The sequence below is a fragment of the Pelodiscus sinensis genome, chromosome 5, assembly GCF_049634645.1.
Source record: "Pelodiscus sinensis isolate JC-2024 chromosome 5, ASM4963464v1, whole genome shotgun sequence".
Taxonomy (NCBI): domain Eukaryota; kingdom Metazoa; phylum Chordata; order Testudines; family Trionychidae; genus Pelodiscus; species Pelodiscus sinensis.
The window spans coordinates 45,043,481-45,067,550 of NC_134715.1; the positions used below are offsets into that span (position 1 = coordinate 45,043,481).

General features: G+C 39.7%; 1 protein-coding gene across 1 annotated transcript in view; it reads left to right on the plus strand.

Moving 5' to 3' along the window:
* The window catches only part of SLC7A11 (solute carrier family 7 member 11), an 87,322-nt gene that overhangs the window by 50,908 nt on the left and 12,344 nt on the right, over positions 1-24,070 (plus strand). The window contains exons 7-11 of the mRNA XM_006124420.4: positions 9,820-9,943; positions 10,947-11,050; positions 11,569-11,665; positions 15,559-15,708; positions 17,522-17,699. Coding sequence (XP_006124482.1) covers positions 9,820-9,943; positions 10,947-11,050; positions 11,569-11,665; positions 15,559-15,708; positions 17,522-17,699 — 653 coding nt within the window. The remainder of the gene's footprint in view (positions 1-9,819; positions 9,944-10,946; positions 11,051-11,568; positions 11,666-15,558; positions 15,709-17,521; positions 17,700-24,070) is intronic.

The following is a 24,070-nucleotide window of genomic DNA, read 5'->3' on the forward strand; positions in this document are numbered from 1 at the left end:
TCTATTTGTATGCCTTCTTGAAAAGTATCTAAGGAGGCCTGTAGTCAATACATTGTAAAGCTAAATGTGGATGTAAATTGCATCAGGATATATTGCTATGAGAACTGGATTTGTTTTAACTCATGTTACAGTAAGTGCATTCAAAAAGTTTGTACTGGTTCTAAAGATACGACCAGTTCAATTGATGCTCCGATACTTAAAATGAGGAACTGCAAGAACAAGTATTTATCTTTGAAGGATGTCCACTGTATGTACAAGAGTCTGAAAGTACTCAATTCATTGAAATAGTATCATATCAGTTAGGAAATAGTATCATATCAGTTCTTCCACTATTTGATCTGAGGAAGTGGGTCTGGCCTACGAAAGCTCATCATCTAATAAACCATCTTGTTAGTCTTTAAAGTGCTACATTGTCCTGCATTTTGTTTCAACTACCCCAGACTAACACGGCTACATTTCTATCACATATCAGTTAGGGTATGTCTACACTACCCTCCTAGTTCGAACTAGGAGGGTAAAGTAGGCATACCGCACTTGCAAATGAAGCCCGGGAAATTCAAATCCCGGGCTTCATTTGCAAGTGCGGTATGCCTACATTACCCCGCTAGTTCGAACTAGCGGGGTAGTGTAGACATACCCTTAATGATGTGCTAAGTAAAAATTGTTAATATATGAAAAATACTCTGCAGTCTGTTAAACATAGAGGTTTTAAACTTGTACAGTTTTATCCCTGTATATGAGGCTTCTTCTGTGCTCCAAATGTAGCTCTTTCTCAAAGAAGGAGCATACTGGATGTGGGAGGAAGGATCATGACCAGGGCTTTCCCACTAGGCCTTTTAGCAGATACTGAAATGCATGGCATCCTTAAGGACAATCTAACTGAGGCTGGAATACCAGGCCACTGTACAATTGGCCCAGGACTTGGGGAGTGCAAACCATTTTCAAAGCCACTGCATGCTTACATACCTCAGATACTCTTTATGCTGTTCACTCTCCTCTGAGGATCTGGGCCTTCAACTTTAATATGTCATTTACTTCTGCTGTTGTAGTGAGAATGCTAGGCATGGTTATCTGTTTTGTGCAGGAAGACACAGGATCTCATTATCAAAATGATATAAAGCTGATTAATGTGTAGATGTGCAAAAAAGTCAATTTTTGGAAAATTATTATGATTGTCTTTTATGGTCTAAAACTATCAAAAGTGTGAACGCTCTTTTTAGCTGGTTAGACCAAGCTTCAGATGAATGAATTCTTTCATTTCCGCTGTAAAATGGCTTTTCTTATGGAAGATGCAACCTTTATTAGAGAGCAGTCAGACCTGGAGTGTATTTAGAACCATATGTTCTAATGTGGCTTGGTCCTGTGCATTCTGGCCAGCCAAACTGAGTTAGAACAAGATATGGCTGCAGTCAGGTTTAAACCATGTTAAATATAACTACTGGGTGAATGAGGCACTTGGCACCAAGCCTGCCAAAGGCTTTTGGCATGTCCAGTTCAGCTCAGAACTGTGACTAAAAATGTTTGGCTTGGACAATATGCTGCAGATATCGGTGTTTGTCTCTTAAGATGGTACCATTCTAGGTTCTGAGTTTTGCATTTTGTTACTCATTGAGTCAGGAAACCACAGCTGTAAAATAAACAAAAAACTACAAGTTCAGAGTCATAGCCACTGTTTTAACATTGTTTGATCTGTCTGAGTCAGTTGGTCATACAGCAGCTTCTTTAAATCAATTATAATCCAAGCAAGGTTAGTAAAAAAGCAAGTAATTTAAAAATAGCCACAATTTTGCCAGGTATGGGGCCAGATTTTCCACTTTGTTATACCTATGTCATGCCGGTGTATCTCATTGATCTCAATAACCGAAAACTAATAGGCTGTGTCTACACTGGCACCCTTTTCCGTAAAAGGGATGCTAATGAGACACTTCGGAATTGCAAATTCCACGGGGGATTTAAATATACCTCGTGGCATTTGCATGAACATGGCTGCCGCTTTTTTCTGGCTCGGGGTTTTGCCGGAGAAAAGCGCCAGTCTAGATGGGATCTTGCGGAAAATAAGCCCTTTTCCGGAAGATTCCTACTTTCATAGGAATAAGGGTTCTTCCGGAAAAGGGCTTATTTTCCGCAAGATCCCGTCTAGACTGGCGCTTTTCTCCGGCAAAACCCCAAGCCGGAAAAAAGCGGCAGCCATGTTCATGCAAATTCCACGGGGGATATTTAAATCCCCCGTGGCATTTGCAATTCCGACTGGTCTCATTAGCATCCCTTTTCCGGAAAGGGGTGCCAATGTAGACACAGCCATACAGTGAAGTAAAGAATCAGGTCCTTTCATTTTCCAGCAATAACTTCCTTGGTACATGGGGTGGTGCAAATGAAATTGTGGCTTAATGGCCTAGCCTTTCTTTCCCCAGAAAGTCATAATCAAAAGACGATGAATAGAGCTCACTTGATTTAAGATTGTCTGAGCTGCAAGACCATAAATAACAATCCTACTTCAGAACATATGGATGCCCAGAATAAAACATATTGACAGGCATTGAAGGGAAAAGAGCAGTGATTTTCTTCACACAATGTTCCCTGTAATAATCAAAATAATAATCACCTATGGCTCAAGGCTACAAGCCTAAAAATTATTGCACATATACCCATTAGTATTTCCAAATACGCTCACTGAAGATCTGCAGCATTGAAAACTGGGGTTCTAAAGCACATAGTTCACAAAGTTCACAACTTCAAGCCCATTTGTGCTTGATTGCCCTGAGAGGTGGCACCTTTTTCAGTTCTTTGTATTCATTTTACACCCCTTCCTGATACAGAAAATGAAGATTGTAGTCTTCAAAGTTTACCAGACAGGTATGACTCATTTTGATTTATCTTTCAATAGAATGGGTTATATTGTATACCCCCCTACACACCCACAATTCTTCATGGAAAATACCAACAGATCTGTGGATGGGGACTTGCAACTGTTCCATATAATTTTGTTCTGTCTGTGTGACAAGTGGATTTGATGCATTCATGCATACAGGCTTTGGATGAAAAGCTGTGGGTATGGATCCGAGACCCAGAGATGTTACTCCTACCTTGTGCATCATCTGTGCTTCCACTGAGCACTTTCCAAGCTCCTGGCGCCTGTTTCCTTCCAAGCACCAGTCTCATGTTTTCTCCCTGTACAGTCCTTCTTCCGGAAAAGCTTATGTTGTATAAAGGAAGTGCAGTGTGGAATATCGCCGTGTAGCTGTAGTTTCTGTGCTGCATTTATTTTCTTCCATGAACTATTATTTGGAGAAATACATGGCATTAATGTTTTCTGGACCTCTTCTACCATGACTGTGGCTCTATGACCCAGGCAATATATATATATTTTTTAAATTGCCCAAATCTGGAAGCAATGCACTTTCAGGATTATTTTTTTAAAAGATTTCAGTGGTTCTCTAAGGCAATATCATTACACAAAAGTAATTCCTATAAAGGAACCCGAAAGTCCTATAATGATAAATATTCATCACACTGAAACAAAACAAACAAAAAACAACCAACCAACCAAAACAAACACCCCCCCTCCCCACATCCAGAATGTACAGTGCTGCATAATGAAAACCAAACTTAATTTCCTGTCATAGTAACATTGTAACCATGTGAAAGAAGTTAACCCTTTTGCTGATTAGACTTTACACAGATGTAATATTAAATGGCTTTCACCATTATTACAAGACAGCAAATTTATTACCCAAAATGATAATAAGTTATTTGAGATTTTTTGTTTATTTTGATACACTGGACTAGTTGCATTATGTTTTGCAAACAATGGGTCTGATCCTGCTAAATTGAAAATCCAGACCTAAAATCCATTTGCTTTTAGTGATAGGATCAGGCCCATAATTTATAATAGCTTTAAAAAGTAAAAATCTGCAATTTTGCTGGACTAAGTAGGAAATCTGACTTATTGTGTGAAAGGGAGAGTTGAGTTCTAACAGAGCTTGTGCCTTTTATCAATGAATGTAATATGAAGCAGCTTCAGTGTAAGAGTAATATACCCTCATTAGATAGGACATTGGCAGACAGGCCTGTGGCAGATAATGGATGTTTGTTGTTTGAATTACTAATGACTGAAAGTTTCATGTCATTTCAGAATTGCTATTGGTTTCAAATATCTTCTACATGTTAAAATTTGCATCAGTCAAATTAAACAGATTTAGCTAGACTGCCAACGTAGGGGTATGCAGTATTCTCATTTCTGTTTTAAGAGTGGCATACTTCAGATCAGTTCAAACTTTCTTCTAATCAATTTAAGCTATACTGAAATAAATCTGGCTTCAGCCAAACTAAGTGGTTTCACATAGTTTTTTGCATGTTTGTCTTTTAATCTTTTTGTACTGACTACGCAGTAAATTTGAGGGAATATCAGCAAATTATTTATTGGGGAATATCCTGCATTTCCTATATTCTGTTTACTTTTAATTGCTGTGCCTACTTTACTGTAGTTTTTCTCTTACTTTGCTTTTTATATTTGTTCCTTTGCTTTTATTCAGCTGCTAACCTATAACTGCTCATTTCTCACATCTTATTGCAGGCCTCAAGCCTCACTTTTTTGGGTATGGTGTTTTTCCCTGGACAGTGAACTGAGCTAAGCCGTTAGTAAAATCCACATTTAAAGTGAAGACAAGGAAATGACTTTTGGTTTGGCCATGGAACTATAAGGTGTGCGGAGTCAACATACTTTATGGCTGTGAACTCAACTGACTGTGCTGAGCATATTTTGAGAGTGCACCTGTCATTTCATGGGAAGATCAGCCTGCAGTGGTCTCAGCTCTGAACACTTACAGTTTGTTGTTATAAAGCTTGTCATTAAAGCTGGGATATGAGCTGTAGACCTCTGGGAATGTTCATAACCTGACTTATTGAAGTTGTTCTTCCTATCCCCAGGTTCTCATCTTTTTCTTCCTGTGTCTTCCCTGTATGTTTCTCTTGAAAATATTTGCAGTAAGTAATGCAGTAGTGGAGCAGATTGACAGATGATCTATGATTTTACTGAACTTAGGAACAAATCCTGAAATCACTGTATAGTCTGAGCAACTGGGCTGTCTTTAGGTGGGAGACAAAATCCAGGAAGGAACAAATTCTCTCCCGGTCCATAAGTAAGTAGTGGAGCTCTGACAGAAGGTGCAGATGATGAACTTTTGGATCCACATAATTGCGGGTTTACCAATTCCATTCCTATCCCCTAATTTTCTGGGGTGTACTTGTGTTCTGTGAACCACATGGTTTGTACACTTCCAATTCAGACTTTTCTGTTTCTGCATGGGAACTGCACCATATTTGGGGGAGGATAGTGGGATTTGTCCCCCAGTGATAATTAGTCATCGGTAAATCATAAAAAAATTCAGAGGTTTGGTTTGATTGGGATAAGCACCCAGATGACTGAAAGTTCCCTAAATATGAACTGGCCCAGAGAAAGAGTGAGAATAACACTATAGTTCAAGATATAGGGCACTCATCGGAGAGTTGGGGAATCCCTTCTCCTGAAGCAGAGAGGGAATTGAATCAGGTGAATAACGTGTCCCAGGTGAGAACAGTAGACACTTGTTTGCAGCAACATCTTGTAATAGCAACCATTGTAACAAGCAACTTTTCTCCTGGGAACACTCCCTGCTGTGAATTGTTGACACCACCCATAAAAACAACAACGGTGTAGGAACAACATAGCAAGAGAACATTGATGGTTTACTACCAATGCGTGTCTTCTGTACCCTCACCATTGGCCTAGCGGTTGTATCAGAGGCTTTTCTTTCTCAGAGCTGTTTTGTGAGGAGTCAGGCATGCTCCAAGCACTCTATTAGTCCAGGCTACATAGGAAAAATGGATGTTTCTCTGCCAGTAAGCACCTAGTTTGAAGATCATGCTAGGACTTAGTTATGAAATAAGTGTTCCAGTACCTGCATCAGGCAACATGCTCAGAAGCAGACACTTAAGTGCCTATGGGACTTTGAAAATATAGGTACAAATGAGTTCAGATGCCTACAGTATTTGGTGGCAGCTGAATAGAAGTTTTGTAGATCTCGGTAGTCCTTAAATTTGGATTTTATATGCTCAGGTTCCTTTGTGAATTTGTTAAAATGTCACAAACTTTTCAGTGCCTCATAGATAACAGATTATATCGCTCACATGACCTTATGGATCTAGTATATCTGGAGTTAATTTAATTCACTGAGAATACTCATTTGCAGTTGATTTGTAACTAGAGTTTTTGTTCTAGCATTAGAACTACTCACGTATTAGTGAAAGGATTAATTTATGAGACTGAGGTGAATAAAGGTATCTTATTGTTCACTGGGAATTCTTCCTTCAGTTTGACCAGTAGAAAAAACTCTCTTAAAGCTCCTACTCAGTATTTCAATATAGTGTTCAGATCTGACTTTATGCACTATACAATGATGAAGTGACAAAATGTAGTTCTGAATGAAAAATCAACCAGTATTGGATGACTCATCCCTTAAATCATGAAACTAGATAGATACTTTTGTCAAAATTTGCCATTGCAAGCAGCCATCTAACAAGCAGCACTCACTGGTGTTACATGATAATATATTGCAAACCCCTACGGTCCTGATCATTCTGGGAGAGAAAAAAGAGGTATAGATGGAACACTTCTTTTACATAAGAGCACTAAGAATTGAGAGGTCACCAAACCTCTTATTCTGCTCAAGGCTTTTGGAAACACAATGATTCCCAATCTTCAGGCAATGTAAAATGAATGGCACTTGCTGACTAGTTATGGGTTTTTTTTTTTCTTCTATCAGCAGAGGTTCGTGCTACTCAGCATAATGAGCTAGGACTCAGTGTGCTATATACACTCAGGTTTTAAAGTGCACTTTTCCTCTTTAATTTGAACTGCCATTTTATTTGAGAGGACATTATATCGACCTCTGAATTAGGGGCACCGTGTAGCACTAAGCTCTATAGGGGTTGATAAGTACTCCATATGAAGAACAGACAGTTTTAGCTCAGGTGGTTTTGACTACCTGAACTCAAAGTCAGAACAGGAGATTATGCCAGCAGACAGAGGACATTTTATATTGGTAACAATGCAATAGTAATTTCATGGCTTTTCTACCAGTATTTGAATTCCGCGTAGTGTCCCATCCACCCCATTCGCTCTTGCCTTGAATGACATGTATAATCTGCTGGGTTCCCTTTTTTCTTATGTTACCTAAGATAGCGGGCCTCTTCCTTAAATGACATTGAACTTATGCAGTGCCACGATGTCCATCATATTTCAATCATTGCTACATGACCACTTACTTATTTATCAGTAGTTCCTTTAATACTCACCATAGTTTTGAATGCAATTAAGATGTTGGAACAGTGGCACAGCCACTGTATTTTTAATGAAACAAAAAACAGGACTATGTAGCACTTTAAAGACTAACAAGATGGTTTATTAGATGATGAGCTTTCGTGGGCCAGACCAACTTCCTCATATCAAATAGTGGAAGAAAATTGTCACAACCATATATACCAAAGTATATATGGTGTATATATATGGATGTGACAATTTTCTTCCACTATTTGATCTGAGGAAGTGGGTCTGGCCCACATAAGCTCATCACCTAATAAACCATCTTGTTAGTCTTTAAAGTGCTACATAGTCCTGTTTTTTGTTTTTGCTACACCAGACTAACATGGCTACATTTCTATCTGTATTTTTAATGTCTCTCATTCCATAACGTCCCTTAAACTCGAAAGCTCTATATAGGCATCTGCCATGGGGTGTTCTGCCCCTTTAAGTTCCAAGGGCCTGGAGTCAGTCAGCTGTGGTTTCAGGCACAGTCCTTTAATGAAAGGTGTTTAGGCTTGGTAGAAAGTCTTCACAGATCCATCTGGAAGGAGGGTGAGATAATTATAAGAGCCAGAAATGGCTCAGCTGAGGTGGTGATGGTAGGAGGAGGAAATCCCTGGGTCAAGGAAACAGCACTGCATTAAAACCCTAGGAACCAACGTGTCTCAGCTCTCCAGAATTGTCTTTGAGTCTCCAGGATTTAAAGATTAATCTTTAATTAAAGATTTATGTCATGTGATGAAATCTCCAGGAATACATCCAACTAAAATTGGCAATCCCATGGATTCCTGTGGCAGGCACTGGATAGGGGACTCCAGGATTGCCTATAGAAAGACAGGGAATAACTTTTTTGTGTGTTTATGTTTTGAATAATAAACTAAGCTCTGAGGAGAAAGCTCTAATCCAGAATTTGGGCAAGATATCAGCCTTTTGCAGGAGACAGGCCAGCAGCCTACAATGTTAAAGGTCCTTGTTAAATTCTTACCCAGGAGTGGCAATGTAGTTTGCAAGAGTTATGATAAAACCAGTACATAATGGATCCCAAAGGTGCTCTTTGAGCTACCTGATTTTGTTTCTTCTGGGGGGTGTGCTAGCAGGTTCTTTGGATCATTCAGAACTCCTGTTCCTCCGTCTTTACTCCCACAGATGTCTCTCATACAAAAGATTGCTACACATAACAGCCTTTTGATCCTATGAAATACATTCATGAATAGAGCTGGGCAACATTTTTAAATCAAATTGTTTTGTTTTGCCATGTTTGAAACATTTTTTTGGTTTAGGTTCAAAACAAATGTTTGTTTCAAAACATTAACAAAAAACTTAAAATTACTAAAAATGCTCAAAACTAAAGCACCCTGCTTTAAGCCCAACAAGATGTTGATCAGATACAAACCTTTTTTTCAATTTGCTGAAATTAAAAAAAAAAATCCATTTCAGTTTAATCCCAAGTACATTCTTCTCTGATTTTTAGAATTGCCAGTGAACATTTTTAGAATTGCCCAACAACTGGTGTACTCCTGGAGTCAGCTAGAAGTTTTGTCTCAAGACAGAGTGAAGTGGAAGAGACTTGTAGATGACCTGTATTCCACTTGGAGTACATGGGTTTAGTAGTAGTAGTGAACTAAATCAGTTTTTGCTTAACTTTACTCCTGACTGACTCAGATGATGGGAATAGCCATGAAGCAGGAGCATCCCCTTCTAAAGGAAATGTGTATCCTGTATGTATCATGCTTCTTTCTGTTAGCTCAAACTAAAGACTGATTCTTTAATTCTCAAATCTGAATCGTTACTTAATCTGGGCCATAGCATGTAATTTCTAGGTAGGCTGTGTTGCTTACAGAGTAGAGTTGCTTACTGGACTGGGATTCAGGAGACCTGGTTTCTACTCCCAGTTCAGTTGCTGGCATCCTTGCATGATCTTGGTCATGTCATTTTGCCTCCACAATGCAGTTTTCCTTTATTTAAAACAGGGGTAATGACACTGTCTTCTTTCAGAACTACTGATCAAAAGTGCTGTATAATACATAGTGGTTGTTTATTAACACTTCCTTTGTCCTCATCCTGTTTTGATAAAATAACAAGGTTTTAATGCTTATTTCTACAATTTCTGAGGCAAATTCAGTCTTCTGTTACCTCCATAAAGTCCAGTCTTCAGTGTGAATGTCAGTTGGCACACGGTAGAGCTTTATTGAGGATATTGTTGCATATGCATGACTGAGGGATAGAATTTTTCTGCTTATGTATTATTATTTGAATAGCTGACTCAAATTAGAGACATGGAATGTCAATTTCTTTTTTTTTAAATCTGTAGCTTGTAGTTATAATTTTCTAGATCACCAGCTGCTCATCTGTTCATGCCAATCTTAGATCTAGGCATACAAAGGACAAAGACCAAATGACTTTTTCTCATGTTCTCATTTGCTTCATTTTGAGGGAATGACTAGCAGATTGCAACTAATGAGCTTTTTTGTGTCTTCCAGAAACATACCACTTGCAATATGCATTTCGATGGTTATTGTCACAGTTGGCTATGTGTTAACAAATGTGGCTTATTTCACTGCAATAAGCCCCGAGGAACTGCTAATTTCAAAGGCTGTGGCAGTGGTAAGTTATGGAGGAAAAATGCGAATGTATAGATCTGGCTATAGTATAACAGATGTGCAGTTGTTAAAGTTGGTCATTTCCCCTGAAAATAAGAATAAAAAAGTGGGAAACTTACAATGAAGCTACACAGAAATACTCCTATAAGGTCCCAAGTTAGCAAAACACTTAAGCATGGGCTCCTGTCTCATTGATTTTTACTGGATCCCTTACTGATGAATACCGATGAGTTTAAGCTTATTGATAACATTAGCTGATCCCTATTCAGCTGAATCTTTAGAGTCACTGGGACTTGATCTTAAGCATGCCCTTAAGTATGTGTTTAAGTGTTTTGCTGAATTGTGATGGAGTTCATTATTCTTGTGGCATCTGTCTTGCAATAGACAAGTATAACACCACATACCAAGGTTGACACGGCTAAGGGATTGTTTTTTTAAAATGAGAGACTCTGAACACACTATTTCCAAGTGACTAATTCTGTAATGTACAACCTTTAGCAGCAGAATGTTTTGTGGGAACACAGAAAATCCTGGGCAGCACCAGTGTGCTCCTTCAAACCATAAAGATAAAAAAACCAGACTCTTATGGTAAAAACCTAGGAGAGTAGGATGTGACAGGGTGCCACTATAGGATGATGGAAGCACAGAATGGTGATCATTCTAAATCTATTGAGAATGTTTATATATGTATGCCAAAAGGAGATTAGATATAGATTTTCCTTTGCATAATGTAAATGAATAGTCGACTATTTAAAACAATAAATATTTAGGGACAGATTCTGCCCCTCTTCCATGAAATAGTACCTTTGTTGGCAAGTAGGCACATTGAAATAAGACACTGCTGTCCAAATAAGATGCTACTCACTGAGTAGGAGCAGACATTTGCCCATATAGATCACACTAAAAAAGAGAACAAACATGCAGTACACAATGTCACAAATTTATAGAATAGGGTCATGTGAAATCTCTTATTTTTTCTGTTAATTCGTGTTTCTCTCTTGTACCAGACCTTTGCTGAACGGTTAATGGGAAATTTTTCGTTAGCTGTTCCAATATTTGTTGCCCTTTCCTGCTTTGGGTCTATGAATGGTGGCATCTTTGCTGTCTCCAGGTAAGAAAATCAAGACATTATTGGAGAGGCACAAGGTGGTGGGGATGAAAAGTGGGTACAATTAAGGAATGACTCAAAACCAAAGAGGGCAAATTAAACCAGGATTAATTCCTTTACGTATCAGGAGAGGTTGGCTACAATTATCATTATGACTTTTATCATGTTTGGCATGCATTACCAACATATTGCTAAAATCTTGTGAATTGTTTTAAATATTAATCCCTATTAGTGTAATACCTAACTCATTAAAGCTTTATTTCTAACGTATGTGGTAAATGTGGGAAAACATTCTATTAACAGCTTGTAAAGACTGATAATATTGAGATGGAACATGGTTAGAAGCCTTTTGCTTTGGTTCTGAGTATGGGCTTCTGACATCTTTTGAAAGCTGAACATTTTAAAAATAAGTAGTACTGCTCAGGATAACTTTCAACGTGTTCTGCATCTCTAGTGAGATGTTTTTGACTCTTCTTTATAATGAGTGTATTTAAAGTCTGTTCACATTTACTTCCCGCTAGGATGTTCTACGTTGCATCCCGTGAGGGTCACCTTCCGGAAATTCTCTCCATGATTCATGTCCGCAAGCACACTCCTCTGCCAGCTGTCATTGTTTTGGTAAATCATACAAACAAATGTTCCTGCACAAGATTGTGTATTACAGACTTGCCTGGGAGGATTCAAGCAGAACGTGGGCACTGCTGGAGTTTCATTTATTATTAATTTATATTGTGGGGTTTGGTGAGGGGCAGAGGACAGTAAGCACAGACGTGAGACTCTGAAGTGGTGTATTCTAGTACCGCTTGCTTTGTGTTTCTGATAGCAGCATTTAATTCCCTGAGGCTGCTACCTAAATCCTGTCTCATTACACTTTATTTCTAAGGATTTGGGAGGTTGAAAGAAAGTGATTAGTTGGGCCTCTTTCAGCAACATGAAGTCTCATAGAAAAGGAAGTAGAGAAATAAAACTCAAATTCACGTAATTGGAAGTGCCGCTAAACAGTACTGCCTGAGAGCACCCTAAAGTGAAAAAATGCAAGCAATTATACACAAAGACAATGCAGGAGGGGGGAGTCCTGAGCAGTACAGTGATTGCTTTTTTAGTCATTGTGAGAGCGTATGCTAGATAAGATGGCTAAGAGAAACAATAGTGAAAGGCTATGAGAAGAAAGGAAAAGCAGCAGGTAGTATAGTGATGGGCCAGTTACTAATTCCTACAACAGACTCACAGCTAAAAGTTGGCTCTGTGTTCATTGGATACTAGTTTCTATAATAAAGCATTAGGGGAAAAAAGAGCAGTCGTTCAACCCCTAATTTTTAAACTCCGCTGTTATGTCTGTAAATAAATTTCCATGTGGGGCTCAGTCTTTCATGGGGATTGTGGGTGCTCCACATCAGACCCCGTTAAACCAATGGCCTTGCTCCAGACTGCTTGACCCTTGTCCCCCTGCACAGTCCCACGGATCTGAGTGGGACTCCATGTTGGTGTGGAAGTCTCAGATTGCAGGATTTGGGCCTAAATCAATACTTACAGTAGGTGCACTTTGGGATGTGCGAGTGTCGGGTTAAGGCTCTGTCTGCACTGCAGTCAGGCCCAGCATGTGGAGACACACTCAAGCTAACTTTAGTCTGTCTAGCACAGGTGCTGATAGCAACAGCAGGATGGCCTAGGTGCCTGACTACAAGCCCACTAGGGAGTCTGGGGACATACTGTGCTGGCTCCCATGCTGCCATGGTTCCACTGTAGCTGGTATCTGCACTGGTGAGATCAAAGCTAGCTCCAGTACGACTCCATGTGCTGCTATCACACATCCAATTGCAGTGTCACCATCCACCAAATGTTGAATGTTACATTTAGATATCAAAATGTAGTGCCCAAGTTTGAAAATTGGGGTCTGTACTTACAGGGGTTGGGGGAGGGAGATGTTTTAGTGTATTTGTTTTACCCTGCAACATTCCATTTGTTTTGCTTACTATTTTATTGGCTCTTTCGTGACTTACATTTTTATTATAGTGCATGGGCAGTGCAGCTTCCCTTAGTTCCCTTTTATTGTGCGAGTTCGAGTTACACATCCTGCTTTTTCCATGCAAAAGCAGTGTGCTTCTGTAGGAAGATGGAGTGTACTCTGAGTCTTTCCTTTTGTTCATGCAATCCTAGATTTAAGTGCAGTCATTATGAACATATTTTCTGCTCTGACCTGTCGCATGTCTGCAGGTTTTCCTTTTGTGTGGTATGGAGAGGGCGGAGCACCACAAGAATGCAATGTGATTATTTGGGGAAGAGAAGGAAAATGAGCATGTACACAGAGTGAAGAAAGGAAAACATTGCATATTACGTACTGACTTATTTATGGCTTGGAGAATTTTTAAGACCAAAACCTGCATATATCAAGCCCTAGTAACTGTGAGATCTTATTTGCAGCCTTTTTTATTTCTCACCTCCAACCTTTGCTTGACCTGACATGCAGCATCATGCTTAAGGTTAAAGATTTTTTAGGGGGCCGAGTCTATAGGTGAAATCCTGTCCCCACTGAAATCAAATGCCAAACTGCCCTTGATTTCAGCAGGGTAAGGATTTTGCCCTGTTTCTTTTATTTGTAAAGAACTTAACACAGTGTGAGCACTGTGTAAATCATAATGGACTGGAAGTCACAGGAGATGCTCAGTGGGGTAAACCCCGTGTTTGATATATTTACACTGTCTGTCCAAAGCCCAGATATGGCCAAAAATATATGTGTGTTTTGTTTTTTAATGGAGAAATGAATACAAGTTAACTAGCTCTTGCTGTAAAATCCTACTAGAAGTGGTTTTTATCACAATTTAGCAAGAAAGGCCAGCCCTGTGAGCTCCACCCCCCCTCCCCTCGCCTCCTGACCTTGCCTCACTACATCTCAGTAAAAACTGCCCAGTGTGTCTCCACTAGGATTTTTCACTTTTTTTGTTTGGCAGTGAACACATAGCCTAGAGCAAGGTCGACCTAGCCCTTCATTCAAAAAACAAAAAATACAAATTGGCGGTGTCTTTTGAATTAGGACATAAAAACTGAGAGCCAGTTTTCACTTGACATTTTTTATTTGTGTTCTTGTGATTCTTAACATGCTTGTAAAATCAAGTGTGGACATTCCCCAGCCATTTGATCTAGGCTCTAAATGTTAATTCTTTAACCTAAGCTAACCCCTTTTATTAAAATAGGTTTGTAGCATAGAACAAATCAAATGTGTGTGGGAGTTTCTACACTACTCTTTAGAATAAGAGTGGGCAAACTTTTTCTGATTTGCCCACCTCAAGTGTGGAAATCGTATAGAGGACCATGAATGCGCATGAAATTGGGTTGGGGATATAGGATGGGGTGAGGGCTCGGGGTGGCGCTAGGAATGAGGAGTTCAAGGTGCAGGAGGGGGCTTTGGGTTGTAGTAGGGGGTTGGTGTGTGTGTGTGTGTGGAGGCCTCTGGATGGGGGTGGAGGCTCTGGGGTGGCCACGGATGAGGGGCTTGGTGTGCAGGAAGGGACTGTGCTGAGACTGAGAGGTTCAGAGGATGGGAGGGGGCCCTGGTCTGGGTCAGGAGGTTGGAGCTTAGGGGAGGGAGTATGAGAGCTTTGACTCAGGGTGCAGACTCTGGGCCAGGGTGGGGTTTGAGGTGCAACAGAAGATTCAAGGCTGGAACCAAGGAGTTGAGAGCATGGGAAGGGCATCAGAGATAGGACAGGGGGCTGGGACTTGGGGGGGACAAGGGATGCTGAGTCCAGGCTGTACTTACTCCTCAAGCAACTCCTGGAAGCAGCGGCATGACCCCCTTCTGGTTGGCTCCTAAGCAGAGGTGCAACCAGGTGGCTCTGTGTGTGGTTCCCCCTGTCTGCAGGTGTTGCCCTTGCAGCTCCCTTCAGCAGGAATTCCCAGCCAATGGGAGCGGTGGGGGTAGTGCTTGGAGCAAGAGCAGCGTACAGAGCCCTCTGGTTGCCCTAAGCTTAGGAATCAGCCAGAAAGGGGATACGCTGCTCTTTCCGGGAGCCGTGTGGAACAGGAATGAAAAGGACTGATGTGTCAGATGCAGCCTGCCAGCTGTAGTTTGCCCACCTCTGCTTTAGATTCACGTTAGTAACTATAAGTTTAATTAACTGCCAAAGTACGTAGACATTAAAGATCTCATAGTAGGGGTGTGTCCTGGTGTTGACCAAAATTTCCCCTTCTCTTGCTGTGTACATCCTTCTGTATGAAGCTCGCTGCTGTTCTTCACCCCAGAGATTATTGCATTTCAGCAATGTGTTTGTTCTTGGTTCTGAGCAGGGTGGTCTGATGCCTGAGGGTAGGAGGGGGAGAGCCACCCATAAGAGCAGGGAGGCAGTATGGGGGGCACTCCCTATAGCAGTTAAAGTTAGGTGGGGGAATAGGGGTAGTGTATTCCCCAAATGCTACCATGAGTCACCTATAGTGTACTATAAATACAAGATGACGATGTAAATAAAAGCAGTTGGGACATTAAGACTCTCTTATGCTCTGAATTTCTTTTGCAGCACCCGTTAACAATGATAATGCTCTTCACTGGGGATCTCTACAGCCTCCTGAACTTCTTAAGTTTTGCCAGGTGGCTTTTTATTGGACTGGTAGTTGCAGGGCTGATTTACCTCAGATATAAACGTCCTGATATGCCTCGTCCTTTCAAGGTAATTTTAGCAATTTGACTGTTTTTACATAAATCTCTCTCCATATACTTAACCCTCCTCTATTCCCATAGCCTGATGAGGCAGTAGATTTTCTGGAGTAAAATGTAAACTGCTTGCAAGCAAGCTGTGTTTACAGAACTGATTCTTTAACTATAGTTTAAATGTTTAACATTAGAATTTCCAGCTTGTTTCTCTCTGCAAGATCTCCAAAGAAGAACAAAAATGTTAATCTAGCACTGCTTCTCTCTAGAGAAGTCTTTCTTGTTCACTGTTGATGAGGTCTGAGGAGAAGTTGTATATTTATATGTAGGTTGGTGTGTGAAAATGAAGTTCTTCAATTTTGCACACAGGCTATGTTGAGGGAGTAAGGTAGTAGGTTGTGATTAATGTCTAATCTAACAAACTGTGTGAAGATGCCTCCTAATTGTACACAACTGTGTATCTATGAAAAGGCCAGTGTTTTGGGACATTACATCTGGACCCATATCTGGTTTCTGTTTTGCAGGCCCAAACAATGTCATCCGTGTTTTTGCAATGTGAGTTAATGTCAGGCACAAATAATTATAGTTAGATGTCAAAGGTATATTTTTTATTTTTATTTTCCTAATTTCTCTACAGAATCTTATTTGGAATCAATCACACATTTCAGGTGCAAACAGGTCACTGGACATTAAATTACCGATATTTGTGCCCACAGTTAATTGCAGGCACTGTTATGTGTGTGCACTGATTTGAACCCTGAAAAATTGCTCAAATCTGGCCTAATACTTATTCCAGCCTTTGTTCTGCCACCCTTATTTATATGAGTATACTATACCTTATTTATATGAGCTTACTATATGAGTATTCGCATTGAGGCTATTTGTAAAGCAAGATGGTACATAGCATGAGTAAAAGTGGCAAAAATTGATCTCTTTTTAAACAGGTGAAAGAAACTTAACTTAAAAATAAGTCTGTCTCCTTGCATTCTTTTAGGCATGTAAATGAAAGGACAGCAGGTTAGCATATTTCTCTTCGATTTCTTCGTTTTACTACACATTAACAGGGCATAATATAGTATCAGTAATGTCTAAGGGCAAGGGAATTCTCTTGAGAATTCGCCATTACACCAGGTGTCTAGTTAGCAGTAGCATCAGGCACCTTCTTCCAAGAGGAGAAAAGACAGTTTATATCGTCACTGTCAAAAGTTGAGAGAATTAATTGCTATTTTTTTCTGTTTTCAGAGAGACACTGATAAGTTTATCAGTCATGCTGTCAGAAGCACAATACTACTTCAGTACCTGTCAGTTATCTCATGCTATCAAATATCTTTTATCCATGATTAAATTACAATCTTGTGCTCTTCTAGCCAGATTTTGTTTTGCACCTTCAGAGGGATATCAATATGTACATTATAATTTTAAAAGGCAGCTGGCGACTTGAGCGCCTAGCTTTATATTAAAATGGGATCTAATAGGTAATTATCACTGAGGAAATCTTTACTATAGTTAGTGCTTCTTGTCTAATAGAAGACTAGAAAAGGACTTTTGTAGTGTAACGTATTTACAACCTTTACATTTTAAAAGATGCAAAGCACTGGTGTTTTAGTGTGTAATTAACAGACTGCTGTAGTGCTTCCTGCATAATGCTGTATTTAATTTATTTTCTTTAGTTACATTTCAAAGGCATGTTCTAAACATTAGTATTTCTGAAGAACTATAGTGTGCTGCTGTGTTTTATCCAATTTACATTTCATGGAACATTAAATACCTGTGTCATTCAATAACCAAGGTTAGCGGGAAGTAATAACTTTTTTTTTTTGCCTGTGTTTCAGGTACCGCTATTTATTCCAGCTTTGTTTTCCTTCACCTGCCTCTTCATGGTTGCACTGTCACTTTACTCTGATCCTGTTAATACTGGGATAGGCTTTGCCATAACCCTGACGGGTGTCCCTGCCTACTACCTCTTTATCATATGGGACAAGAAGCCAAGATGGTTCAGAAGACTCTTGGGTAAGTCCACATTTTTGGTCAATCCCTGTAATAGGGTTGCCACCTCCATAACTCCTGCCTCAATTCCCCCATGTTAAGTCTTCTCAAAAACTCCACTGTTTGGTTTGGTAGATGCAGTGATTTGGCCATCCAGCTAAGTAATTAACAAAAACTCCATCATTATCCAAGTACAAACATAAACACAAAGTCAAGTATGTCTTGCCAATTTCAAACTAGGCTTAGTCCCCCCATACGGAGGATCTGGTCCATTTTCAATAACTAATACTACTTGATGCACCTCCCTCTGTCTCAGCTTTCAGCCAATCACAGACCTCTTTTTCTGTGTCTCCCTCTTTAGTCCCTCCTGAATTGCGATGGCTCTCTACTGAGCAGTAACTTCCAAAGCTTGCTACTTTCCTAGAGGCCTTCCTTGACTTTTCCTTCTCTCCTCTGGCATCTCACTATCCAGGCTTTTCCCTTATCCATTCCAGAAGCCTGATTAAGCCATTTTTCCAGGGGAGCAAGTTAAGAATGTCACAAATGGTGCTGAAGCCCATCTCCTCTTAAAGAGTCAACCCCTCATATTCCAAGGACAGCAGAGCCACTTGATTTTCAGTCAAATGCTGTAGCCAGTGTTCTGCCAGTTAAACTAACTCGCCTGTAAGGGTCATGTCTGGAGTAAGCTCATTCTTTGAAATTTCAACCAAATCAGACAGTCAAGCATTTAAAAAACAACAACCAAGACATTTCAGAAAATTGAATGCCTCTTCACTCACGCCACAGGCATCGGATCCCATTTAATTTACTGACCACAGCTATTTGCCCATTTCAATAGATTAAATGTTTCCATGAGAGGACAACAGCATCTGACCCAAAGGTAGTCCAGATTCTGCACATGCTACTCAAACCAAACACCTTCCACAGGACTTAGTTTCAAGGCTGCTGGAATCAAGCCCTTCATAAAAAACAGATGGTGATGTGACTCTTAGGTTTCATCTAGACTATGTTATTCTTTCAAAAGGAGATATGCAAATTCGGTGCTAATTTGCATATAATCTTCTGAAAACTTTTTCAAAAGTGAACGCAGTTTAGACGGGTTTTTTTTTAAAGAACCCCCTCCCCTTTTTTGAAAGAACCCTGTACACCTCATTTTTTAAGGAAGAATGGCTATTAAAAAGTAAAGTTACGAGATAAAAAGCTCTATATTTGACATATTGTTATGATGGCTGTTTACATCTTTTCTGTGAATGACTTCCAACATATTTACCTGAAGGAATTTAGCTGTCATTTTTTAACATCTGAATCTGAGGAAAATGTTTATTTATTATTTTTGGATTTTTTTTAAAAATCACATGAAACTTTTGATATGTTGGGGAAGAGCTGCCTGAATTTCTTTTGGTTAGAGAGGGAAAAACAGCACAATTAGTTTAAAAAATGCTGTTCCATTCCCATGTTTCCTTTTGTCACTCAGCCCTATTTTATGAGGTTTTATCATAAGACAGTGCTTATGCTTCTGTTTGCACTGAAAACTATCTCCTAAGAGATTTGCGAAATGGTGAGTAATGTTAAACAAACTTGGGTGAAAAGCTTGCCTTATGCTGCAGACATTTTGCAAAATCTACAGACATTGACAGAAGATGACTTTCCCCTGTAGTTTATGAAATTAAAAAAATCAAGAGCTTTCCCCAACTCCATGCCACTGGGCTTTATTGGGCATTTAAAATGAGCTTGTCCTATTAAAGATGCTTAAAATGCTCGTGTGAATGCAGCCTGTACTTCTGCAAATGATAGGCCAGTTTGTGCCACCCAATGCATGGAGTTCTGGGAAAGTTCTATTAAAGTCAATAGCATTGTTTGCAAAGTAAAGTGTTAGCCAATGTAAGAAAATCTAAATTTGGCCATTGAGGTTTTAGTCAAAATCTTAAAATAAATATATGTATTAGGTGCTGTGTTATAATTACTTACTTACTTTGTTATTACTGGTGTCACAAGAGTCTCTGTGGAAAGCACTGGTACAAATGACAATGATTTAATAGACTCCTGAACAGCAATTAACCAACCTTATTCTGAAGAGGTGATGTCCTTCTTACTGTATGATTTCTCTGGCTTGAAGTTTAGCAACTGGAATATATTTTCCTGATAAACCAACACTACTTGTTTGCATTTTTCTGATGAGAAGCTCTAAGGTTTTGCAACATGGTTCCTTGAAACTCTGTGGCCACAGGATGCCAGTGTTGAACTATATTACTCAGGTGAAAGGAAAATATTCTCTTTAAGGGAGATTGGATATACATTAAACCTTTTCTACCAACTGATTCTTCTAGCCCTTTGGAGAACATCAGATCTTCATGCAGGAAATCAAGCCAGATGTCTGTGTAACACATATAGTCACATAGTGCTGGCTCAGAGGAGAAAGCAGCAGACACCTGTCAATATGGGTGAAACAGCTTGTTCACTTTCCCCGTGTTATTCCTATAGTAACAACAGTAGTTAGAGAAAACCAATGCTGGCAGTTCTGGGGTGGGGAGGAGGTGATAACCTACTCATTAAATAAACAGCTTTGTTTCAGAGTAAGCAGTGAGAAATATCCCTGGGGTCATTTAAAAAAAAAAGATCTTACTTTGCAGAAGTTGATACTGTTGCACTGTAGAGACCAAAGAGCATTTTTCACATACATTGTTTCAGGATAAGTCCATTTAAGATACTTCTCTGAGATCTGAATAATGCAGTTAGCTGATCTCCCACAGAGACTACAACATAAACATTCTTCTTATTTATCAAATTACCATATTTAATAAAAAATAACTTTTCTCACTGTGGAATTAATATGCCTGGCCTATGCAGGTAGCCAGAAAGATGTTTGGGTTTGCCCTGCCTTCCCCAACTCTCAAATGTCTCCTTATCTTGCACTAGAAAGCTAATATTTCACTAGTATTAGACACCTAGGACACACAGTGCTTGGACAAATCGTATCTGTACCGGGTTGTTTTCTCACCATTTACAGAATTAACCTAAAACTGAAGATAAAAAAAAGGGCACCCACAAAAGTAAATCTATAATGAAAAGAATGTAACAGAGATCAGAGGTGTACCTGATTCAAAACACATGAACTTGGGGGTGTTCATTAGCAGCCCCATATTTGGATCTCTATTTACCCAGTGCCCTGTCTCAGTATAATGAGCTGAGTAACTCCAACCTTTGAGGAGTTTAAAATTCAGCAATGGCTCTGTATTTTGAGGCTTGAGTCCATATCAAGCCTGATATGCTGATATGTTGTACATATAAAATCTGATATGCTGTATATATAAAATCCATCTATTTCTTTAGCTGCTATTTCCTGACATCAGAGGGTGCCACTTGCCCATTCAAGGAGTAGTATGATATGTTCAGTGCAGCTCTGCTTGTTGAGTTAATGAGGTTGGGCTCCACAGGAATTCATCTTAGCTTTATGCTACAGAACAGCAGCAGGTTCCTTGTCCTGTCATATACATGTCCACTAAATCACTGCTTTTACTGTGAGAATTCTTTTCCATTCCAAGCCTTTGCTCTGTGGTTATAGATAACAATGCTGAGTTCCTGCACAGGAGGTCTAGATGACAATAAACCTGACTCTCATTTATGCTAAGGTCTCTTTAAACTGCTGTGGAAGCAGGGCCATTCTTAGGCACAAGTAGAATGCACAGTGGGAGATATGGGACTGTGTTTGTGAAGCTGGTGAGGATCCTGGGCACAGGGTTAGCGACAGTTGGGAACACAAGTAAAATATGTATGTGTGGAGGGTTGCAGTACCCCCCAGTTCCCATGACTATGCCTTCTTGTCCTGCTCCTGCTCCTCCTGCAGTCCTGGATGCCACCAGCCTGCCCCTCCTCCATTTCCCCTCCCCCTGCCTTCTTGTAGGACACCATAACCTATAAAGACAACCCTGTCTGGAAGTATAAAAAGGGTTTTACAGTGGATACAGATATGACCTGTGGTGCCAGAATGGTGTAAATGAGAATCAGACTAAATATCTCTAGCCACTGCTGAAAGCACGTAAGTACCATCAGTTTTTCAGTGTCTCACTTCCATAATCCAGGCTTCAATAAAAAGTGTTTCTTCAGGAAAAAAATCCTTACCTTAAATATTGTATTCAAACTCTCCACCGAAACTAAAAGGGTAGAAAAAGAAGAGCAGTATAGAGATTCTCCGTTGCCTTGCACCTTAAGTCATTTATGCCAGTGCAGAGTGAGTTTAAAATGCTAACAAATCAGAATGGTAGTGTTTTGGACCCATATTGCCCTCACTTTGCACTGTTATTAATGACTACACAAGGTACTGGGCAGTGGAGAATCAGGCCTTCTATTGGCAAGGATGCCTCACAGTTTAAGATTAGCTTTGAGGAAGAAGCAACTCTTTCCTTGGTCAATATTTGTTATTGGTGCCTGCATATGAATCAACAGTGTAAACAGGAAAAACTCTTAAAGGACAAATCCTACTAATCCCTAATTCTTATCTTCAATAAAGAAGAATAGAGTGGAGTGCAGGATCAGATCCAGGAGATAACCGTTACAGGACCGCTTGGGAATAGTGACCATAACATTTAACAGTCCTGTGGTGGGAAGAACACCTCAGCAGTCCAGCACTCTGGCATTTAATTTCAAAAAGAGGAATTACATAAAAATGAGGAGGTTAGTTAAAAAGAAATTAAAAGGCACAATGACTAGAGCCAAATCCCTGCAAGCTGCATGGGAACTTTTTAAAGATACCATAATAGAGGCCCAACTTAAACGTATACCCCAAATTAAAAAACATAGCAAGAGACCTAAAAAAGAGTCACCGTGGCTTAACCACCATGTAAAATCTGCACCGTCCTTTGTGGGTGATGAATCTGAGGAACTGTCTCGGTTTGAAATGTCATTAGAGGAGGTTTCGGAACAAATAGAAAAACTTAATGTTAACAAATCTCCGGGACCAGATGGCATTCATCCAAGGGTTCTAAAAGAACTCAAATGGGAAATTGCTGAACTATTATCTGTGGTTTGTAACCTATCCTTTAAATCGGCTTCCATACCTAATGACTGGAAGGTAGCCAACGTGACACCAATATTTAAAAAGAGCTCTAGAGGCGATCCTGGCAATTATAGATCGGTAAGTCTAACTTCAGTACCGGGCAAATTAGTCGAAACAATAGTAAAGAATAAAATTGTAAGGCACGTAGAAGAACATAATTTGTTGGACAAAAGTCAGCGTGGTTTCTTACTAATCTATTGGAGTTCTTTGAAGGGGTTAACAAACATGCAGACAAAGGGGATCCAGTAGATATAGTATACTTGGATTTTCAGAAAGCCTTTGACAAGGTCCCTCACCAAAGGCTCTTGTGTAAATTACATTGTCATGGGATAAGAGGGAAGGTCCTTTCATGGATTGAGAATTGGTTAAAAGACAGGAAACAAAAAGTAGGAATAAATAGTAAATTTTCAGAATGGAGAGGGGTAACTAGTGGTGTCCCCCAAGGGGCCGGCCTTGGGACCAATCCTTTTCAACTTATTCATAAATGATCTGGAGAAAGGGGTGCAGTGAGGTGGTAAAGTTTGCGGATGATACTAAACTGTTTAAGATAGTCAATACAGAAGCAGACTGTGAAGAACTTCAAAAAGATCTCACCAAACTGTGCGAATGAGCAACAAAATGGCTAATGAAATTTAATGTGGATAAATGTAAGGTAATGCACATTGGAAAAAACAACCCCAAGTATACGTACAGTATGATGGGGGCTAATTTGTCTACGACAAATCAGGAAAGAGATCTTGGAGTTATCGTGGATAGTTCTCTGAAAACTTCCACATAGTGTGCAGCAGCGGTCAAAAAGGCAAATAGGATGTTAGGAATTATTAAGAAAGGGATAGAAAACAAGACACAAAATATCTTACTGTCCTTGTATAAAACTATGGTATGCCCACATCTTGAATACTGTGTACAGATGTGGTCTCCTCACCTCAAAAAAGTTATTTTGGCCTTGGAGAGGGTTCAGAAAAGGGCAACTAAAATGATTAGGGGTTTGGAACGGGTCCCATATGAAGGGAGGTTAAAGCAACTGGGACTTTTCAGTTTAGAAAAGAGGAGACTGAGGGGGGGATATGATAGAGGTATATAAAATCATGAGTGGTGTGGAGAGGGCGGATAAAAAGTTATTTATTAGTTCCCATAATAGAAGAACTAGAAGACACCAAATGAAATTAATGGGTAGCAGGTTTAAAACTAATAAAAGAAAGTTCTTCTTGACACAGCGTGTAGTCAACCTGTGGAACTCCTTGCCAGAGGAGGCTGTGAAGGCTAGGACTATAACAGAGTTTAAAGAGAAGCTAGATAATTTCATGGAGGTTAGGTCCATAAAAGGCTATTAGCCAGGGGA